At 39.0% G+C, this 22587-nt stretch overlaps 1 protein-coding gene across 3 annotated transcripts in view; it reads left to right on the top strand.

Moving 5' to 3' along the window:
• The window catches only part of Gtf2a1 (general transcription factor IIA subunit 1), a 35218-nt gene extending 17547 nt beyond the window's left edge, over positions 1-17671 (top strand). For all 3 annotated transcript variants that reach the window (XM_052738697.1, XM_052738696.1, XM_052738698.1), the window contains exons 4-9: positions 188-255; positions 3392-3467; positions 5197-5330; positions 5657-5977; positions 10922-11011; positions 13066-17671. In XM_052738697.1, coding sequence (XP_052594657.1) covers positions 188-255; positions 3392-3467; positions 5197-5330; positions 5657-5977; positions 10922-11011; positions 13066-13173 — 797 coding nt within the window. In that variant the 3' untranslated portion in view covers positions 13174-17671. The remainder of the gene's footprint in view (positions 1-187; positions 256-3391; positions 3468-5196; positions 5331-5656; positions 5978-10921; positions 11012-13065) is intronic.
• The last annotated feature ends 4916 nt before the right edge of the window (positions 17672-22587 follow it).

Below are 22587 nucleotides of genomic sequence, written 5' to 3'. Positions count from 1 at the left end.
TTGATTTCCATAGAAAAATTTAAAAACTCTGAAATAGAAAATGGTTTAGAGTATTTTAATGTACAAAATACAACAAAAGCATAAAAATAAAAAATTATTTTGTATTTTATAACATGACTGTGACTGTGAAGTATCCTCGTGGTTCCTTGTTTGCAAATGTGTCTTTTTTTTCTTTGTATTTTTGTAGCTACAGCACCACAAGTTATTGTTCCTGATTCTAAGTTAATACAGCATATGAATGCGTCAAGTATTACGGTAAGACTTGAACATGGCACGTACGTTGGCTTTACTTACTTAATTTAAAATTGCAATTACTAATATGTATATTGTATTTAGCAATTCAAGGATTATGGAAGGTTTGAGCAAAATAGCTTAAAGTTCATAAAATAATGGTTCAGAAAATCAATTAAGTGTAAGAGGATAGGAATGCTAAGATTTACAAACTTGTTGAAAATAAACTGTTTTGGACAATTCAAGATAGCTATTTCTTTTTTTATTTAATTTTATTAGTTATTTAAGAATTTCATGAGATGTATTTTAATCACATTCACCCCCTACTCCAACTTTTCCCAGATCCACCCCTTCTTTTCTACCTACCCACCCAAGTTTGTGTCTTCTGGGTGTCTTTTAAACCATCAAATCCAATTTTACTGCCTATGTACACTTGAGTATGTTGCCATTCAAGGAGACTATTTCTAAAGTCACATGTTTAAAGAATCTTGGTTCTGACTTAAATGTAACACATAGTATGTTCTACTGTAATCTCTAAATTCATACCTTAAAATGTGTTTTGTGCAGTTGAGTTATGGTAGAATTTTGTGATGTTTCAGGTAGACAGGTACTCTCCCCATACTTGGGGCATGAAATCTATCTTATCAGATGAATCAGCGTGTGATACTATGAACTGATGAAAGAAGCACTGTAAGCTCTCAGAATGTCTTCACTGGATCTTCAGTGTTGAAAAGAAACATGAAAACACATCTGATCAGTTCTTTAGTACCTTATCACAAATGGCTCATTTTCTTATACTATCTATGTAAGCTCTTTTGAAAGTTAGTTTCACAATTGTGGTCTTTCATTTCATTCTTTTGGGGGGGGCGGGTTTGGGGGGGCTTTCAAGACAGGGTTTCTGTGTGTAGTCCTGGCTGTCCTTTGTAGACCAGGCTGGCCTCCAACTCAGAGATCTGCCTGCCTCTGCCTCCCAAGTGCTAGGATTAAAGGCATGAGCCACCACTGCCTGGCAATGTTTCATTATTCAAATTCAGTATAAGTATTGCTAGCATTGAGGTTTTTGTTTTTAATAAAGAACAATATTTTTACAAACACGTTGACTTTTTGAGTGGTAACTAGTGAACTATAAAAGTTCACAAATGTAATTTATAAGCACATAAGAAGTAGGGTCACCTGCTAGTCACATGACTTCTTCCTGTGTACTACCAGTCTTGCTAATTCATACCTAGGAAGCATTGTATATTGCTGCACAATGCTAGTAATTCCAATCTAATTTTTACTTATTTGTATTTTTAAAAAAAAATTCTTTGTGTACGTCTGCTTGCCTGCATGTGTAATTGTGTTCCACATGCATGGCCAGGTACCTATAGAGCCCAAGAGAGGGTGTCAGGTCTCCTGGAACTGGAGTTACAGATGGTTGTGAGCTACCATATGGATGTTGGGAGTAGAACCTGGGTCCTCTGCAAAGGCAATAAGTGCTCTTGATCACTGAGCAGTCTTTCCTGCGCCTGAATTGCACAAAGTCATTTTGATCTCTTGGACATTAGTTTCTCCACAACACTTACATACTCATTTCTCTAAACTTAATCCAGATGTGGGTTTTCTAAAAATTTATGCATTAAACAGAATGTATAACAGGTTGGTGTCTTGAGGAGTATGTAAGCTTAAGGGAATAAAACCCTACCTAAATGTAGTTACAGTGAGATGCATAAAAATAATTAAAAGTACAAAATGAAGCTAACAGTGTTGTAAACCTGTTGGGACAAGCAAGAGGAGAAATGACATCTTTGGAAGAAATAAATGGAGTGATTTTGCCTGTTGTAGTCAAAACTCAAGTCTCACTGGGGCCATCATAGGGCACTTTTGTATTCCCATCCCTCAGGAGACAGAGGCAGGAGGATCACCAGTTTGAAGCCAGCCTGGACTATGTAGTGAGACCCTGTCTTAAAAAAAGACTAAGGGGCTGGAGAGATGGCTCAGCAGTTAAAAGCACTGGCTGTTCTTCCAGAGGACCTGGGTTTAATTCTTAGCACCCACATGGCAGCTCACAACTGTCTGTAATTCCAGTTCCAGGGGATCCAACACCCTTACACAGACACACATGCAGGCAAAACACTAGTGCACATAAAATAAAAATAGATAAATAAAAAAAAGACCCTGTCTCAAAAACCAAAACAAGACTAAATATGTTGGTATACACTTGTGTTCCCAGTACGTGGGAGGCAAAGGCAGGAGAATCATGTCAAGTTGAAGACTAGTCTGTCTGGAGTTACAGGCTAGAGAGGATTACATAAAAGACTAATCTTAGAAGAGGAAAAGGGAAAAAACTCACGGGCTACGAAATTATATCCAGGGTGTATGTACAAATGTATGAATGAAAAATAGCATCCATAGACCTTTGGGTTCACATATCCAGGATATATAGATTGTGTGTGTGTGTGTGTGTGTGTGTGTGTGTGTGTATGTATGTGTACACAAGTCTTTCTAAATCTGGGGAAAATACCTGACGTTTGAGATACTTCTGGCTCCAAGCTTTTGGGATAAGAAATACTCAGCTTATTACAAAGTTTACCTAGACTATTGTGTCAGTGTGTTCATGTTCCTCTGAGATAATGTGGCATCGTAGAAGAAGTGCCAGTTGCAGAAACCAAGACGTTCTTCAGATTGTTTGGTAGGGAGACCTGCTGATGCTGGTAGAAATGTAGAAAATGAAGAAACAAGAGTGGGTTGACTTTGGCCTTTAGTGTATTATTACTTGAAGCAGGAAATTGGGTGTAAGGAGCCAAATGTGGAAGGATGACAGTCATGGAATGGTGGTCTCCTCTGTGGCACAACATGACTGCTAGTGCATGTATTTCTAAAAACATACAGAGTAGACCGTGTCTGTGAGAACTTGAATCGGGAGCGAAAGAAGCTTCGCTGTGAGGTTGCTTAGAGTAGGTTCTGTAGGGGAACCAAACAGACTTGTAGTTCCTTGAAATACTTGACTAGGTTTTTTAGGCTATGTTGTCTGTCTTGTGCCACACGGAACTTCATCCTGTTTTTAGAGTGCCATTATAGTCAATTCTTCCATGTACTCTTAAAGTACACTACAGATAAGCTAAGGTCTTGTTGAGTGTACATGAAGATATGATTTTTCCCTTTGTTTTTATTATTCCAGAGTGCTGCTGCTACAGCTGCTACCTTGGCACTTCCTGCAGGTGTGACTCCTGTTCAACAGATATTAACAAATTCAGGTAATTAGAACAAGGAATGCAGTTGTAAATATTGTTCAGAAATGAACTCCAAGTAGCTCATAATGTTGTATTGCCATTGAAGGGAGACAATACTGACACTTGTTTTAACCTTTGTTAAAATAATTTGAGGGCTATAAGATAGAGAATTGTAATCTTTGTTGAGGATACAGTTGAAAAAATGAAAATTGTAGCCAGATATGGTAACATACATAATCCTGGCAGTTGGGAGTTGGAGGCAGAGGGTCAGAAGTTCAATGTCATCCTTGATTTCATAATGAGTTTGAGCTCAGCTGAAACCCTGATTCAAAAAAGAAAAAAATTAAAGTGGGAATGATGAATCTTTTATTCTGTAAATGAGAACCTTGCCAAAGAAGTGGGATTATATAGAAATAGGGTTTTTTTTTTTTGTTTTTTTTTTTTGTAAAAACTAGGCATCTGTTTTGCCAAATGAGTTAAATGAAATATTTGAATCAACGTGATGCCCAAATTAAATTTCACAGGATCTGAAGAGTCGATTCATTGTGTACTTTTAGACATAGTGTTTCTGCATTAATGTTGAATGCATATTTTTCATCTTATCTTTTGGAAGACAGGCTGTTACATGGACTGATGTCTGTCATTATTTTATTTATTTTCTTCTTTGTTAATTTCTAAATTTGTGAGAAACCAATTAGAGCTTTGTCTTGGTGCGTGCTTTTCTTCACTCTTAAGAAAAATATGAGACTATTCTGTATATTATATGTTATTTAGTCATAATTACAGCAGTTCTAATTGGCTTAGCAAATTTTCATTGCTTGTTGAAAATTTGAAGCAAAGCCTTGTGCTTTGAAGATATAAATGAGATGTTTGTGTCGCCATTGAAATGTCTGATACTGTTTACTGTGCTTTCTTCACTGCTACCATGTAAGCCGAAGTGATTAAGGCTATCTTTAAGTCTTTTTGATGTCATTTTAAATTTTACATGTATGAATATCTTGCTTGCTTGTGTATCACATGCTTGCAGTTCCTTGGGAGTCCAAAAGAGGCCATCAGATCCTCTAGAATTAGAGTTAGAACTGACTGTGAGCTACCATGTGGGTGCTGGGAATGGAACCCCAGTTCTCAGGACGAGTAGCTAGTTCTCAGAACTGCTGAGCTATCTCTCTAATCTCTTTCTCTCTCTCTCTTTTTTTTTTTTAAGATTAATTTATACAGTGTTGTACCTACTTTCTTATTAATCAAATCTTATAATATGTTGTTAAAGCTGTATTGGTAAAAAGTGAATGAAGGGGGCTGGAGAGATGGCTCAGTGGTTAGGAGCACTGGCTGTTCTTCCAGAGGACTCAGGTTCAATTCCCAGCTCACATGGCAGCTCACAGCTGTCTGTAACTCTAGTTCTAGGGAATCCACCCTCACACAGTCATATGCAGGTAAAACACCAATGCATGTGTGTGTGTGTGTGGTGGGGGGGAAGCTAATGAAGATAATAAGTATGGTAAAACATTGGGATATAGAAGGAAGTTGGGAACAGTAATGATTGTAGTTTGTCATGTATAGTTGATAACCCTTAGTAAAATGGTTAGTCTTCTAACTTGGTAATTTCTAGGTTCTTTGGCTTGAAAGCAATATAAAGTCATTTTTTTGTGTATTGATTGCTGCTGAAATAGCAACTTGGAGATAAACAAACACACACACACAATTATATATTATAATTTTTTTTTAATTTTTTATTTTATTTTTTTTGCCTTAGGCCAACTTCTTCAGGTGGTCCGAGCAGCCAATGGTGCCCAGTATATCTTTCAACCTCAGCAATCAGTTGTTCTACAACAACAAGTTATACCACAGATGCAGCCTGGTGGAGTACAAGCTCCTGTTATCCAGCAGGTAAAGCAATGTTACCATCCTCTGGGACCCATCTGCTGCTGCTGCTGCTGCTGCTGCTGCTGCTGCTGCTTTTGCTGCTCTAGCTGTATGAATTTATTGTGTGGTTCTCCACTTTCCCCCCACAAGTTTATATGTGCACAGTAGTCAAAACAATGTTACTCTGAACTGTTGTTATTAATGTTACTACAATCATCATCACCATCATCGTCACCAGGCCTCCAAGCCTAATTCACGTTTCTCATGTTTAAAACTGAATTATTATTAGTTTGGTTCTGGTTTCTTGATCCCTCTTACCAGTTGCTAATAGGTGGTTTTGTTTGCCCTAGGTCCTAGCCCCACTTCCTGGAGGGATTTCACCACAGACCGGTGTCATCATCCAGCCACAGCAAATCTTATTTGCAGGAAATAAGACTCAGGTCATCCCTACTACAGTGGCAGCACCCACACCAGCACAAGCACAGATACCTGCAGCTGGCCAGCAGCAGCCACAGGCCCAGCCTGCTCAGCAGCAAGCTCCATTGGTGCTGCAAGTTGATGGAACGGGAGATACATCATCTGAGGAAGATGAAGATGAGGAAGAAGACTATGATGACGAGGAGGAGGAAGATAAAGAGAAAGATGGAGCTGAAGATGGGCAGGTGGAAGAAGTAAGTTTCTAGTCAAAAGAAAAGAGACTTGACTAGAGAAGCCACTCATCATTTACTGTTGGGTTTAGTGCTCAACAGACAAATGATATGCTATCTCTTCAGAGGCAGAGAGAGGTGGATGCTTGGCCTCAACTAGCTTTCTCTACACTGTCCAGGACCCAACCCCAGGAAGTGGTTTCACCCGCTTTTGAGTGTGGGTCTTCCTACCTCAAAAACCACATCATCACAGTCCATCAGAGGAATTCTCAGGAGCCAGATTATCCCTCATAGGTGTGCCTGGGGGTTTGTCTCCTAGGCGATTATAGATCCTGTTAAGTTGATAGTAACAGTAGCCACCACAGGCTCAGTTTTTAAAGGTATGTATACCAAATGGAAATTATATTAATAGGGATCGTGCAAATCAAATTCTTGCACTTAGTTATTTGTAACGTGGCTTAAGCATAAGCTATTGGTAGAACAGATGGGTGTAATTTATCTCCTGTTTTAGTAATTAAAAAGGCATGGCAGTTTTTGGGGAGAGAGGAAACTGGAGAAAAACTGAATGTGACAGCCCAAGCCAAAGCCATCTTCTGACCTATTCTTACCAGGTCCTCAGTAATCTGATATTCATACCTTTTTCTTGACGCCTATAAACATGTTCCCAATTTCTCCATTCCTCCAGGGTAGTTACTATGCCCAAGGTGATTATTTGGCCCACCACAATTTTCATGATTATTGCTTTGCCATAAAATGGAATCTTCCTTTTTTAAAATCTTAATACAAAATTGTTTCATTTTACTTATTTGTATTTATTTATTATTATTTTGGTTTTTTGGAGACAGTTTCACGTGGTAGCCTAGGCTACAGGTGTGTAACTCATTATCTGGCCCAGATGGGCCTTGAGTTTGTGGCGATCCCAAGTACTGAGATTGTAGGTTTGAGCCATTGTTTGGGCTGAAACATTTTATTTTTCCTAAATAATTTAGTTGAAGATAGTTTATTAAATATTTGAGGAAGCAGAGTGAATAAAATATTTTAAAATATGACTGTCCTGGCCTCTACCATTGAGGTGAAATTTTTCCATTACTTAAGTGTTTTGGTGTTCTTCCCCTGTCCCACCTCTTCCTTCTGCTCTCAGAGCATCTGTGCCAGACTCTCTCATTAACTTGTCTTTGTATTTCAATCCGTGTTCATGTTTCCAAAGATAATATTGCTTGAGGTTTGCTTGTCACGAATAGTGGAAGTGCAATATTTTTAACATAGTTTCTGTTCATTTTTTTTTTTAAAGAAGATAATCCTGAGGTTCAGCCAGGTTGTTGCATATAACTGTGATTATTTTTACCGTTGACTGTACCATTATTTGATTATCCTTTTTTGGATCCATTGAACTTTTGGGTGGCCTCTAGTTTTTTACTGGGAACTTACATATGTATTTCTCTCCAGTATTGTACATGAACATGGACTTGGCAACTTACTGTACTGATGTGCTCTGCCATTTTGTCTGTAATTTGTAGATGTCCACATCATCACTTCCTGCTATTGGCAGACTGTTGAGGTTTTCCAGTCTGGTAGAAAAATGGTGTTTTGGTTTGGTTTAGTTTGAACTTCTTTAAATACTTAGGTGCTTCGGCCTCTTTTCATGTTATCTACTTGTTATTTGTATCCTGATGATGTGGAAATTCTTACTTAGCATTAGCCCCAACCCTTTCCTCAGCTTTGATCCTTCCCTAAGGGACATTTATATTGCATTTCCTCCTGCTTGCTGGTGTTAGAGATATGTATACAACTTTTCATAGTCCTCATTGAGCCAGCGTGATGATGCCTTTTGTAATAATGCCTTTGTTGATTCTTTTATTTTCTATGTAGATGGACCTGCTTTTAATAGTCTACTATTAAGTATATTTGTTGTTTTTTGTGGATGTCTTTTAGGGCTGAAGGAATTCATTCTCTTTGTAATTAGCCAAGTGCTTTGCTTTAAAAAACAAAAAACTAAGGAAATGTATTTTGTTATTAAATGCTTTTCTGCAACCATTAGATAGTCACAGTCTCTGATTCAGACTGTCATTTATGAATTTCATTGATTTATTTTAATTGGCAATGACACAGCTTAGTCACTGTGTGTTGTATGTACTCCCTGTAACTCCAGACTCACGTTGACAGAAGTTTTGCATCCGTGTGCATAAGTCCTGTAACTTCTTTTCTCAACCATCTTCTCACCAGTTCTCATGTTAATAGTACCCTTATGGAAGAATTTGGACTGTTTTGTTCTAAAGATGATATGAATCTCTTCTGTATTTGTTTTTGTTATTTTTTTTTAATTTACTGTTTTTGAGACAGGGTCTCATGTAGTCCTTGCCAGCCTTTAACCCTGTACCGCCTAAGTATTGGGATTAAAATTGTGCACCACTGTCCATGCCTGACTAAATTTGGGGGTGATGGTTGTTGTTTAAAGGCAGAGTCTCACTACGTAGCTCTGGCTGTCCTGGAACTCAGTACATAGACCAGGCTGGTCTGTAGCTCACCCAGATCTGCCTGCCTCTGCTTTCCGAGTGCTGGGATTAAAGGCGTGGGCCACCATTAGCAGCATCTGTGGGTATTGTTAAAACTTGTTGCTTTATTCTGCCATTGAACTGTCTGTCCCTCATCTCATGAGACCACCTACTAAAGTAAGGTCTCATTGTTAAAACTTTAAGCAATTCAGTTCTGCCAACAACCTGAATGAGCTTGGAAAAGGACCCAAAGATTCAGATGAAGTTATGTCTTGGGATACCATGAATTTTAACCTTTGTGAGACTAAACAGGGAAACTTGTTATGTTGTGCTATATGCTTGCACCTTTGACCATCAGAAACTATAATAACAGATGTGGTTTTACTAAGCATTTGTAGTCATTGGGAAAATGCAAATTTAAACCACAGTTAGGGGGGCTTGTCACACCTCCTAGGAAGACTACAATTGTGTTTGTTTTTTTTAAAATTATGTGTATGAGTGTTTTGCCTGCATATATTTCTGTGTACCACATACATGCAGTGCCTACAAAGACAAAAAGAGAGAGTGTTGCCCTTGATGGTTGCGAGCTGCCATGTGGGTGCTGGAAATGAATTCAGGTCCTCTGGAAAAGCAGCCAGTATTCTTAAGTGCTAGAGCCATCTCTCTAGCCAGGATGGCATAATTTTAAAAGAAAGTATATATACATTGGTGAGGATTGGGAAAAATCGGAAAACTTGTGTTTTTCTGGTGTGAACATGAAGTGGTACAGCTTTTACGGAAAACAGTGTGGTAGTTGTAGTTCCTCAGAGTTAAGCAGAGAGTTAGTCCTGTGCTGCCGAGACTCACTTGCAAATGCGTGTAGGGAAGAATTGAAAATAGGTGCTCAGACAAAAACGTGTACATGAGTGCTCATGGCAACACTCTGTCTATCCAAACAGAATAGGCGTCCTGGATGTCTGTTAGTCTCTTGTGAATAGCAAATAAAATGTGTCATATCCATACAACAAAATAGCATTTAGCTGTAAAGAAGCATGAAGTACTGAGTACACATTGAAAACCTGACAGCACAGCACAAACGCCCACAAATTGTGTTACTCCATTTTTTTATCCAGGATAGGCAAATTCATGAAGTCACAGAGCAGATTGGTGGTTACCAGGAGACAGGAGGGACTGTAGAGTGATTGCTTATGAGTAAGGTTCTGGAAGTGCTCTGGAGCTACATAGCAGTGATGATTCCGTTAGGAATGTCTGTAGAGCATTTGAAATGTACATTCTGAAAGGGTTAAAGTTTGACCATTTTTCGCCATTTAACATAGATATTTTCATTTAAAGAGTATATATCCATGCACACCTATGTTTGAGTGACATACACCTAATACACGTAGGCTTTTATCTTTCTTGGTAGTTTTCCTTTTTACCTCTGTTTTGTCTTGTCTTTTTCCTCCTTCATTTATTAGACAGCTGAGTTAAAAACTTTTGTCCTGTACAGATGGAAGTTTAGCCTTAGTTTATCCCTTCCTTTGGCTTTATTTTGGCCCTGAGATATTTCATCCTCTGCATTTAAGAGTAATTGAAATCTTAATTATTTATTATAGCTCCACCATAATGTCATTGTAAAGACAAACAGTACTGATTTGGTCTTTAGTGTAGTCCTAAAGCCATATTACAAAACGATTGTATTCGTTGCTTTCTTCTCCAATGTCACTGTTGGTTTGGTTTGGTTTTTTGGTTTGTTTTACAGTTGCTGGTGCATAATACCATGACCTCACAACACAACCTTCATATTTTCTCAGGTTTATTTCTAGGTATCTGAAACATTTATTGGTGAGAATTTATTTTGTGCAATTATTGCTATTATTATTATTATTATTATTATTTTCCAAACAGGGTTTCTCTGTGTAGTTTTTGCCTGTCCTGGATCTCACTCTATAGACCAGGCTGGCCCCAAACTCACAGAGATCTGCCTGGCTCTGTCTCCCTATTTTGTGCAATTATTAAAGAATAAAGAACAATTTAAAAATTACTTTATGTGTATGGCTGTTTTGCCTGCATGTATGCCTGTTTACCACATGAGTGCCTGGTACCCAAGGAGTCCAGAAGAGGGCATCTGGTCCCCTGATTAGATTTAGAAATGGTTGTGAGCTGCCATATGGGTGCTGGGAATTAAATCCAGGTCTTCTACATGAGCAGACAATGCTCTTAACAAATGAGCCATCTCTCTAGCCCCAAAGGAAATAAATTTTAACCCCTTTGATTCTTTTGTGTTCTGTAGCTTAACTTTTACTGAGTTTCTTGCTGAAGTAACACTGGCAAACCTTCAGTATTGACAGCACTACATCCATAGTGTGTGTGGACACACCTGATACTTAGTTCTCAGAGAACAGCAAGGTCACTGTACTTCTTTTCACTAAATGTTAGTTGGAGACTCTATAGCAATACATTGAGATCTAGGTATAAATTCTCTTTTTGTTTGCAGGAACCCCTCAACAGTGAGGATGATGTAAGTGACGAGGAAGGGCAGGAACTCTTTGACACAGAAAACGTTGTTGTATGCCAATATGATAAGGTAAGGACTTCATTTTACTCATGGACATTGTTTTTGCTGTAGTTTCTCCTCTAAACCATCTTCTCAGCCTTACTGAAAGATGTAGGCAGATGACGACTGCCCATACTTAATTTTATGTTGTACTTCTGAGACCAGGTTGTATTTAACAACTAAAGATGGCCTGCAACTCTGTGTACCTAGCTAGCTCAGGGTGGCTTCATTTTCAACTGTACTCCTGCCTCAGCCTGGGTTTATAGGTGCACACTACCACATCCAGCTTAGTGGGACACCAGCCCCCACCGTTATTTACCCCAGGAACTCTTGAGGATTGAGGGATAAGAGACTTAGTTAGAAATAGACTGGGCGGTGGTGGCGCACGCCTTTAATCCCAGCACTCGGGAGGCAGAGCCAGGCGGATCTCTGTGAGTTCGAGGCCAGCCTGGGCTACCAAGTGAGTCCCAGGAAAGGCACAAAGCTGCACAGAGAAACCCTGTCTCGAAAAACAAACAAACAAACAAAAAAACCCAACAACAACAAAAAAAGAAATAGAAGGGAGAGAAAGAGAGAGAACACAGGATAGACTCAGGTGGGCCTGGATCCTTATCCACCGGCCTGAACTTTATTCCAAAGGTCTATTTATAACAATGCCAAGGGGTGGAGCAAAAGCCCTCCCCCTTGCTAGATACAGTCCCTGCCCTCAGGACCGTGGTCCAGTCATCCTCTCTATGCAGACCTCTTGGGTAAAGCTACTAGGAAACCTGGAAGTGGGCTCCTCCTACATAGCTTGCCTTCATTTACTTTTTATAGGCAGTGTGAAAGAAAGCATTGTGTTTGCTTCATAGATTGTCTGGATAGACTAATTCCTTAGCATTACCTTTGAAAAGTAAGTAATGAGTAGAATGGCAAGAGATGATTATTTTTCTTTCTTTTTATAAAAATTTATTTTTTTTTAGTTCATGTGCATTGGTGTTTTACCTGAATGTAGTATGTCTGTGTGAGGGTGTCAGATCCCTTGGAACTGGAGTTACAGACAGTTGTGAGCTGCCATGTTGGTACTGGGAATTGAACTCAGGTCCTCTGGAAGAGAAACCAGTGCTCTTAACTGCTGAGCCATCTCTTCAGCCCTGAGATGATTGTTTTTGTATTCATTCCACATCAGCTTGTAAACATCCCCTTTTCCTTTCAATGACACAAACTCTTAAGAGAATTTTGTCTTCATAAACTTCAGCTCCCTTGAGTCTGAAAAGACCTAATTAGATTATATTTTATTACTAAGAGGACCAGGAAATAAGCAGTAACCAGTAAACAGATGAGCTTTAAGAGATTGCTTAAATATTGTGTTTTCTAATGGTCTTAGGCAACTCCTACAAAAGGGTCATTTGACCCCCAAGGGGCTGCGACCCACAGGTTGAGAACCATTGTATTAGTTTTTTTTTTGAGGGGGGGCTATAATTAAGTCACTTAGTGGTAAGCTCTTTGTCAATCTTGAAATTTATAATACTTTCATATATTACTTTGATTTTTCTTTGTAACTATGTGTTTCTTTCCTTAAAGAAATGTTTATTGAGAAGCAGGGAGCCCTAAGTACTTGGGGACTAGAGTTGTGATAATGAACATGCATTATTTGTATCCTACAAGAGATTCCCTTTTAGATTAAAGAAATCTTAAATTTTTGTTGTTACAACGAATATGATAAGTAGTGCTTATATCAAACATCTATAGGGAGAATGCGAATGTAATGGTTCTTACTTAGTAAAAGGTAAAACCAGTCCAGTTGCATACCAGTAACCTAAAGTCTGATACATTATTGATAATTTTGTGTATTGTGACTTACCCTCAACTACAAACCGTATAGCAAATGGAATTTTTTTGTTACCTGTAGAAAAAAGAATATGAGGTTAAAACAGCAGGAAGTCCTAAGAGACCTACTTGCAGCCAAATACCCAATACATAATTTCATGATAGCAAGTTACCAGATGAGAACTTGCTTAAATAATATTTCATGATGTATTATGAATGGGATTTTGTTGTTATGTTTTCCTATGATATCTTTTGCATTCTCAATTTTTGTTTAGATACACAGAAGTAAAAATAAATGGAAGTTTCATCTCAAGGATGGCATTATGAATCTTAATGGAAGAGATTATATATTTTCCAAAGCAATTGGAGATGCAGAGTGGTGAAGAGTTGCTTCTTTCCTTTTATAAGTAAGACAAAAGAAACTTAAAAAGTTAAAATGGACGGTTTGAAACTTGGAACATATATCAACCAAAACTTCACTTCTGCATGTCAGAAAGCTCAGTAGAAGCAAAGCTCCTGGAACAAAGCGACCGTGACAACACAGACACTACTAACTGGCAAGCCATGGAACTGTAGCACCTGGGGTTGTTGGGCGGGCGGGTGGGGGAGGGGTTTGTGTAGGAAACTGTAACTGTCCATTTTAAATACAGGAACCTGCCATTGGTAATTAGCATGTAAAGCTTTGTCTATATTCCTTTCTCCAAGTTGGGCTGTCAGAAGATACTTGTTGGAATGACCTGAAGAAATTTCCCTTTTGATAGATTGAACTGAAACTGCTTATTGTATGTGGTTATATTTGGTACAAATTGCTTGTGAGCTTTTTACAGAAGGGCAAGAATTATGGTGTTGAATTTTAATTCACTTGTATAAGAAAATTTAAAACTCATAATAGATCTTAAACACTTTTACTTGTTATTCTCCCTCAGTAATACATACCTCTTGCTTCCCTGCTGTATGAAACATCTACTTTAGATTTAAAGAAAGGATCAGTGGTCACAGTTTGGAGACAAAGTTGACCCAAGAATGGATGCTTGTTTTAATTAGGTTTCGTACTTGTTAAATGTAACTTAAAGACTTGGGTCTTACCTGTGTTGAGTAGAATTAAAATGACAGCTTAATTTCCATATAGAAAAACTGCACTCAGTCCCATACTTCAAGAAGAAACCCCAAATTGGCTCTTCAGGAATATGTTTTTATTCACAAAGGTACCACCGAGCTGAAATTGTACAGTACTCTTGCTGTGTGAAGGTTTTTCTTGTGGGGCTACAGTGTGTGCTTAGCTGTGCATTTAGTCTTTATGTAACACTGAGGTGGCATTCTGTACATTGATCGAAGAGGCATAAGGGCAGGTGGTGAGGACTGGATTTTTATTAAACAATTTAGTAATTATAAAAGTTTCTTGTGTTTACTAGTAAAGAATTTTAGAAATTATTATTTCAATTGAACAAATTTTTTAAAAACTTTGTAATTTGAGGGGAAAGTTTGGGGGTGGAGGGGGTAGAGGGAGGTGGGCCACTAAATACAAATTTACCTCTCTTTCATTGGGTAGCCCTTCCAGGCCATTGATGATCTAGACTTGGGCTCCAGTTTGCACATGGGAAAGAAAGTATAGAGCTTTGACTTGTAGATGAAGAACTCTAGACATTGACTGTGTGTGATGATGTAGCTCTGGTTCGTGCCTGTAAGGGGCTCTCCCCAGTGTGGCGCTACAGTGAGTCAGCCTCCTAGGAACTGCGGGGATGCTCGCTCACCTTTATCGCCGTCCTAGTGACTAACAAAATTTACATTCAAGTTCGCTTGCCTGTTGGTTTTTTTTGTCTTCCACTTTTGTCTTCCTTTAATTTGACTTTATGTAGTTCCAGAAGTAACAGATAAACTAAAGTATATTACAAAAGGAAAACTGTGAGTTATATAGTGCTTTTTTAAGCACGTATTTTTAAATTTCTTAATGCAATTGATTCCCCTCCCCACTTACCACCCCACTGAGCCAACTTATGTTGTGGCACTTGGTATAAGTGGTGGTGTCTTAACGTAATAGTAGTTAGATAATACAGTTTCTTGTTTTATTATTAATGTAGCCTTTGGGGGGAAGTTTGTTTATTCTCCTATTCTCAAAGCACACGCAGTTCTGTTTAATTATAACACTTGGAGAACGGAGGGAGTAAAGTCCCATGGGTTCTGTTGTTAAGTTGTCCCTTGGTATAGTCTCTGGAAGGTTGTGTTTACTCAGTGAAGCCAGTGACCTGAACTACCTATGGCAGTGCAGCGGTGTTGCTTCAGTGAAACTCGGGGGCTAATCAGTAGTTGTCAGGCTACGGAAACTTGGCTTCCTGTATGATAATTCAGCACACGTCCTGGGCCCTCTTCGTAGTCAAACTTACTGAAGGTTAGCATTGTACGCCGGCCTGTTTTTTCAAACACGAGAGTGACAGCAGAGGACTGTTTTGAAGCAGGAAGTAACCATTTGTATTTGTACCTGTATGTTGCCTACTAATGATGGCCTCCTGGATGAGTGCTTTTCTCTGTGAAAACTCTGGAAGCTGGTTCAAACAACCCCGCTCACCAGATTGTGCTCTTATATGCTGGTATATTGTGTTCCTTTTTAAATCAAGTAGCATGTTGTATTTTTTATTATACTAGCTTTTGCTATGTAAATGTCACTTGCTTTGAATTCCTAATCATGCTTTTGCCATTACATTTACCAGATGATGACATTAGGGCCTATTAAAATGTCATTCCTTTGGAAAGGCAAGGGATTCCCACTTGCAGAATCTTAAGATGAAAGTAGCTTGTTTATCCAAAAGGTAGAAATAGTTCCGACTTGGAAATACTGAAGTCTTCAGCAGTGTTTTCAGAAGGTGATCTGTTGAGATTTGTACCAGTAGTGATGGCACCTCTTATATACCATGATACCAATAGTGCTAACGTCAGTTGACGCTGAATGACTGACTAAAGCAGAAATGTGTGCCTTTCAGTCTACGAACTCTTGCCTGGTGGTCATTTGCAGTCTCAGACCACTGGAATGCCCGGGAGCACATGTGGTTTCTTAGAGTAACACAGCTTTGTCACGTGCAGTTTCTAGAGTCAAACACGACAAGAGGGGATCTTTATATTGGGCTTTTATATCTGCAATGTTCACATTTCTGTTAAATACACATCCTATTACACTGTTGCCTTTTTAAAAAGTCACGCTGGCATCATGACTCATGCAGCGTGTGCAGTGATTGAAATGTGTTCTTGACAAGCATACTAGATTCTGGCTTTAGAAAACAATGTAAAATATACTAGTTTTTATAGAAAGGCTTTCTTTTGTTGTATTGAAAATCAAGGAATTTTCTTTTGGTGGCTTGTATGGACGAATGCAGAGTTGTCTCCCTCTGAGAATATTTTTTTTTATTTTCTTATAGCAATAATGTCACCATATTAGAGGGTAAGTATTCCTTGTATAAGAAAACAAACATATCTCCTCTTAGCAACTTGCCCTTTATAACAGCATTTTCCTCCACTTGAGAAAGTTCTTATATTTTCTGATTACTTCATCTTGAACTTTGGAGCTTTTGTGCAATGTGCTATTTTATTGATCTTTGTACATTTTCGTTTCATGTTTCCTGCCTACCTGTCTGAATCAGCTACAGCAGACACCGATGTTTTGGTTTAAAAAATGGTTGTTTTGTGTGTTTTCTCATGTGTTTCTCCTTAGGTTTGGATTTTAATCTGTTAGCCCTATGGAAATTATTCTGGTTTATATTCTTCCACCTGGAAGCCTGCCTTTTGTCTTTCTCTTTAATCTTTCTTGCATGCATGATTTAAGGAAGAATCATCAAATTTAACCTTTTTGCTTATTTTGAGGAACAAAAGCTTCCTCCCTTTTGAGGGGAGAACAAAACAACATTGAATAAATAACTCCTCATTCAGTCAAGCTTCCTTAAATCAGTCCGGTATGCATCGGGTTGGGGAGGGGCTAATCCCTAGCTCTTCGGAGCTACTATTGTCGACTGCTGTTGTACATACTGTTATGTGTAAGGGCGTAAATATATTTATTATGTTTGTAAAATTCATTCTGTACACTTGCAGATCAAGGTTGCTCTTCTGTGATATATGGGGTGTTAGGTTTTAAAGACCATCTTGGAATACAATTAAAGAGCTTAGTATTTTGATGTATACTAAGACCTATTTTAAGTTTAATATTTTACCTTGCAAAAACTTTAATTAAAGATGTTATTTAAAAAAAGTAATGTTGCTTGCTTTGCTTACTAGTCTATGACATTGGCATATGGACAACTGAATAAAACCATACAGTTTAGACAGGAAAAGTTCAATAAAAATAGGGATATTGTTAAATTCTGTACCCTTAGTTAAATTCTGTACCTTTAAGGTAGTGGGTTTGGGATGCCAGACTGAATTGTTAAACTGTCTTAGAAATCTTAAGTGCGTTTAAAAGTTGTATTTCCCAGGCACAGAGACATTTAGGATGGGTAAATTCAAACCAACTAAATGTAAATTAAGGTTAATATACCTAATGTTGTATTGAATGAGTATTTCTTCTCAAAAGCTTAGATTACATAGAATGAAGTTACTAAGAACATCATTTCATTTCTTTGTCTGGCTAAACTGTTTTCTCTCAGTTCAGAGTTTGTAAATAATTGCTTATTAGGAGATTTGGATTATTGAGGTTTGTATTACATATTGAATATATTTTGTGTTACTTTAGAAGATATTAAATTACTAGCAGTATTTTGATTTTATAGTTAATTCAAATGAATCATTAAGAGCTTGCCTTTTTGTAATTTTTTATCCTGTTATAAACTACTTTATCTAAGGAAACATGCAGATTTTAACTATTAAATAATCATAATAAAGATATTTTATTTATTGCCAGCATTTCTTGTATTTTGCAATTTAATTCAAGCTCCTACATTATGATTTAATCCTTGTAACCTGAGTTCCTGTCTGAGAAATAACAATGGCAAGGTTTTGAGTATGAAATAATTTGGATAATTTAAAATGACTTTTTTAAAAAAAAAAGTAAATCATCAAAATAACAAACTGTGATTGAGAGACCAAAATGTTCGTTCACAAAGAAGCCCAGAAGGGAGAGTTGGTGGACCTGTGCAGCTAACAAGAGCCGACCAAGGCAGAGGAGGGAGAGGAGAGGATAGGATGGGCATCAGAGAGTGGGAAGACTTCATGCCCTGAATTACATGTCCGAAATAAGTTGCTTTTTCAAAATTGAAATTGATAGAACTATACTATTTTTCATTTTCTGTGTATGATTGTTTTTTTTTCCCTGCATGTATATACATGTACCATGAGCATGCATGCAGTACCCGCAGAGATCAGAAGAGGGCATTGGATCCCCTGGAACTGGAGTTATGAATAGTTGGGAGCTACCATGTGGGTGTTGGGAATCTAACCTACTGTCTCCATGTCTTTAAGTAAACATCCCCTAGGGTCTAGTGTAACTTTGCTTCACATGTCTGTCACCAAAAAGAACCTCAGCTGCCATGATGATTTAATTGGGTGGCGACCATAATAACAGTAAGTACAACAGTACCCACCGACAGGGTTCGAAGGCAGTGGGAATGAGACTTGCTATTTGCCTGTCGGGGTGGGAAGGGTCAGGATACACTCCCTTGACTGCAGTCACCACACCCCCTGCCTCAGCTGCACATCATCCTGCCCCTAGGGTGGTCTTAGTGTGGGGGTGAGAGCATGTAGGAGGTGGCAGGTTATTTGGGCATTGAGATATCAATGATGCAAGCTGGACTTGGGGCAGAATCCCTCCTGTCTGCCTGATCTCTATATGAGGTGAGTAGATTATTATTATTTTAATCATCTTGGCAGGAGGGAAGATATTCTAAAGAGAGACACTTATGCCTCTGCTTTTGGCTACCAGACTTGAAACAGTAGTCCCCAAAGGAATTGGAATTTCCTTGAGTCTTGTGCTGGGAAAAAGGAAAGGAAGAACCCTGGTGCCAGCCCGTGGGAGAGAGGGGAGCTTGTCTGCTGGAAAGAGATTTCAAAGTTTTAACAACCCATCATACCACCTTTCAGGGGACAGCTAAAACCATGAGTCAGTTGATGGGTAGATCACACCTTGCCCCGGACACTTAGCACAAACCTCTAGCTCTGTCTAAACCCAAACCAAGTCAGGACCCCAAATACGGGCTTGGGAGGGTGTCACTGGACCTCTTGAATGTGGCCACACTGGATAAATCTTTGACTAATACTGGTCTCTTCATTTGGCTTGTTGAGGACAGGTGGCTGAACCTAGCTTATGGCTGCCAGGGCCCAGGCTTCAACCCTAACAGTTCCTACGACTGTGTTCCTAAGTCATTCAATCTGGAAGCATGAGGGCAAAGTCACTGCTGCTCATGTGAGAGTCAGCAAAGTGTGTAGTTAAAGTGTTTACACCTCACACAATAGTAAAATGAATTAAAGATTGGAAAAGATTGGGTTTTGTTTTGACACGGGGTGGGGGGGTAGTTATTTTTGTTCGCCCAAAGGAGATTTGTCTAAAATCAACCCATGTTTAAGTTTCCCAGTGCAATTAAGTGGTCTTGACTTCTAAAGTAGTGTGTAGCCCCCCCCTTTTTTTTAGGTTATTATTATGATTTGAATCTGAAAGTCTTGTGTCTCTCTTAGATTCTATATTGAAATCCTAACCATGAAAGTGATCATATTTGAAGTTGGGCCCCTGAGAAGTGAATTGGTCATGAGATCTCTCCACTTAATGAAGATAGTTAATCACTGTCATTATGTGATACCCCAGAGAGTTAGGGAGTGAACCTCACGTGTGAGGTTGCTGCAAAGAATGGTCTCTGGGAGGATGCTAGGTGTACCAGGATCTTGACCATGGGCTTCCCGATCTCTAGAACAATGAGAAAGGAATATTTGTAAGTTTTCCAGTTCTTGTATCTTGTGATTAAACAGCCCTAACAAACTAAGATAAACACTCCAGTCATCAAAGTTAAATATCTGAGATCAGTAGCTCCTGCTGCCAAAGCTGTGAAATCACACTGCCTCACTTGGCATGTTGAGCAGCACAGGTGTGCTGGGGTGAGGGGTGTGGTCTCTCCTGGGAGCAAGCAAGGAGAGGATAGATTATTGGGGGCCTGTATAAATGATTAAAATGCTGATTAACGTCAGTGTACTTTTTGTTATTATGAAGCTCCAGCAGTCCTAAATCATACTTAGGAAAAACTCCTCTCTTCCTAAGAAATAATTATGTGTTCCAATCGGTTTAGTTGTCACAGTGTAATGGAGCTTTAGGACAAAAACCCAGCCTCAACAGTCTAGGCCCAGCCGCCTGTTCCAGTACGCCAGTTAAAGACAAGCAATGGTAAAAAGCAGTGCATGGCCGCATTGGGAAGATGGATGGATGCAAGGATCCAGTGATTACTAAGTCCATTGTGGCGCTGACCTGAACTTTCTGTTTATTTAGAAAGAAGAGAGAGAAGATGCAGCAGTTGGGCATGATTAGGCAGTCTGGTCGAGCTGTGGCCTAGCTGATTGTCTCGGCACTTCTACCAGATGATTTGGAGCTCAGAGGGGATCAATCTGGTTCCAATAAGGTGATGCCCCTGCTCCAGGCTAGACCCTCTTTATCACAGATACTGTTCTCAGTTTAGAGGTGGTTAGTCCTGCAGGATTTCTGTTCCTGGAATCCGAGGTGTCTGCAGATTTAGGACAGACCTACCTTTGTGCCGTCAGCTTTGACTGGGGAAGGGATGGGTCTGGTTGATAGACAGTCCTTGGTGATTATCATGGCAATTCAAAGAGGTAGGGATCTGACCCAAGGAAAACAGACACAGCGGCCAAGCTTTCAGCTTGCCTTTATTTTTAATTCAACCTTTTTTTTTTTTTTTTTTTTTTTGAGACAAGGATTCAACTAGCCCCAAACTCACTGTGTAACCAAGGATGACCCTGAACTGCTGATCCTCCTACCTCTACCTCTCAAGTGCTGGGATTACAGATGTGTATTACCACATCTGGTTTATGTGGTGCTGGGGCTCAAACTCAGAGCCTCGTACATGCTAGACAGACATGATGCCAACTGAGCCCGCTCCAGCCCCTGTTCTGCTTTTTAGCCACCTCGGGCTTGAGTGGGGTTGGTGCTTCTCAGCAATGCAGCTTCTAATTCCCTGTTGTGAGAGTGCCGAGGACTTAAAAAAGTTTTTTTTTTAATGTGTTGTATTTTTATAACTACAACTTAGAGATGTTAAATACATTAATGATGAATTTGAATCCTATTTTATTGTCTAATATTTTCTTAAGTTTTATAGAATGGTTAAGGCAATTCCCAAAAGAGGGGTAGTGTATGAATCCGCGTGAATGAGTCATCTACAGTAGTGAAGTTCTTAAAAATAGCAGAATGGCCAATACCAAGACCTGAGGATTGAAGAAATGCTTAAGGGGTGTAGAGTTTCAACTTTGAAAATTGACAAAATCCTGGAGGTGGTTTTGTAACCCTATGAATGTACTTAATACTGGATAGCACATTGAAAATTAAGATGGTAATTTAAACCATTTTAAAGTTTGTTTATTTTTCTTTTTTACTTTCTATGTGTATGGGTGTTTTGTCTGCATGAATGTCTGTGCACCATGTGTGCACAGTGCCTGTAAAGGATGCTGAGTCCCCAGGAACTGGAGTTACAGAAGGTTATGAGCTATCATGTGGGTGCTGAGAACCTAGGTCTCTGCAAGAGAAGCAAGTGCCATCTCTCCAGAACCAATTCGTGTGTGTGTGTGTGTGTGTGTGTGTGTGTGTACACCACAGCATCCCATGAGCAGATGACAATTTGCAGATGTTAGTTCCAGCCTTTTGTCACGTCCCAGACAGAACTCAGGTCTTCACACTTACAGCTAGTGTCTTTATTCACTCTGGCCCTGTTGCCTACAATTCTGTCTTTAGTCCTTTAATAGCCAATTATTGCCACCTCTGTGTCTAACTGAACTGGCATCCTTGTAACTAGTGGATCAAACCTTTTGGGATATATTATATTAGCAGATCACTAGCTTCCACTAACCAAAAGCTAAGAATATCAATGACATCTGAAACCTGTACCAAAGATTTCCTCTCTTTGCTATTACCCACCTTGGTTGCCCTACATTCTCACTGATATTGGTCACAATATTGGTCACTCATATTGGGCTCAAGAATAAACCGTTACTCTCTTTTAAGTGAGAGCTGCATTTAACAGTTTCATTGACTATAATATAACTTTTAATATGCTAAGACCCAAGATGTCTTCTTGATTCTCCTCTCAAAACACATTGGGGCTGGAGAGATGGCTCAGCAGTTAAGAGTGTTTACTACTCTTTCAGAGGACCCAGGTTTGGTTCCTAGCATCTACATTGGGCATCTGCTAACTGCCTGTAACTCCAGTTCCAGTGGATCTGGCACCCTCTTGTGGCCCCTGTGGGCACCTGTGCATACATACCAAAACACAGAAACAGACACATACAAGCACACACTCACAACTAAAAACAAAATTTTAAATGTTTAAAAAAACGTAGATTTCAAACCACCATCAAATCTCTGTGGCTTCACTTGCCAAATTTAGACAGTAAGTACTTCTTACCCATGCATCACTGCTGCCCTGGTCTAGCTTGTCATCACTGCTCCTCCTTCAAGTATTGATGGTCTGGTTTTCTCCTCTTGTCTCTCACCACAATCTGTTCCGGGGTTGACAAACTACCTTTCCCCAGGGACTAAGCTGGGCCACTGCCTACTTTTCTATTTCCTAGGAGCTAAGAATAGTGGTTTTTTTTTTTTTTTTTTTTTTTTTGTGTGT

Source organism: Peromyscus californicus, unplaced genomic scaffold (genome assembly GCF_007827085.1).
Source record: "Peromyscus californicus insignis strain IS unplaced genomic scaffold, ASM782708v3 Scaffold_15__1_contigs__length_86483966, whole genome shotgun sequence".
NCBI lineage: Eukaryota > Metazoa > Chordata > Mammalia > Rodentia > Cricetidae > Peromyscus > Peromyscus californicus.
Note: the sequence above shows the minus strand (reverse complement) of the source record. Positions and strands in the feature narration are given on the sequence as shown.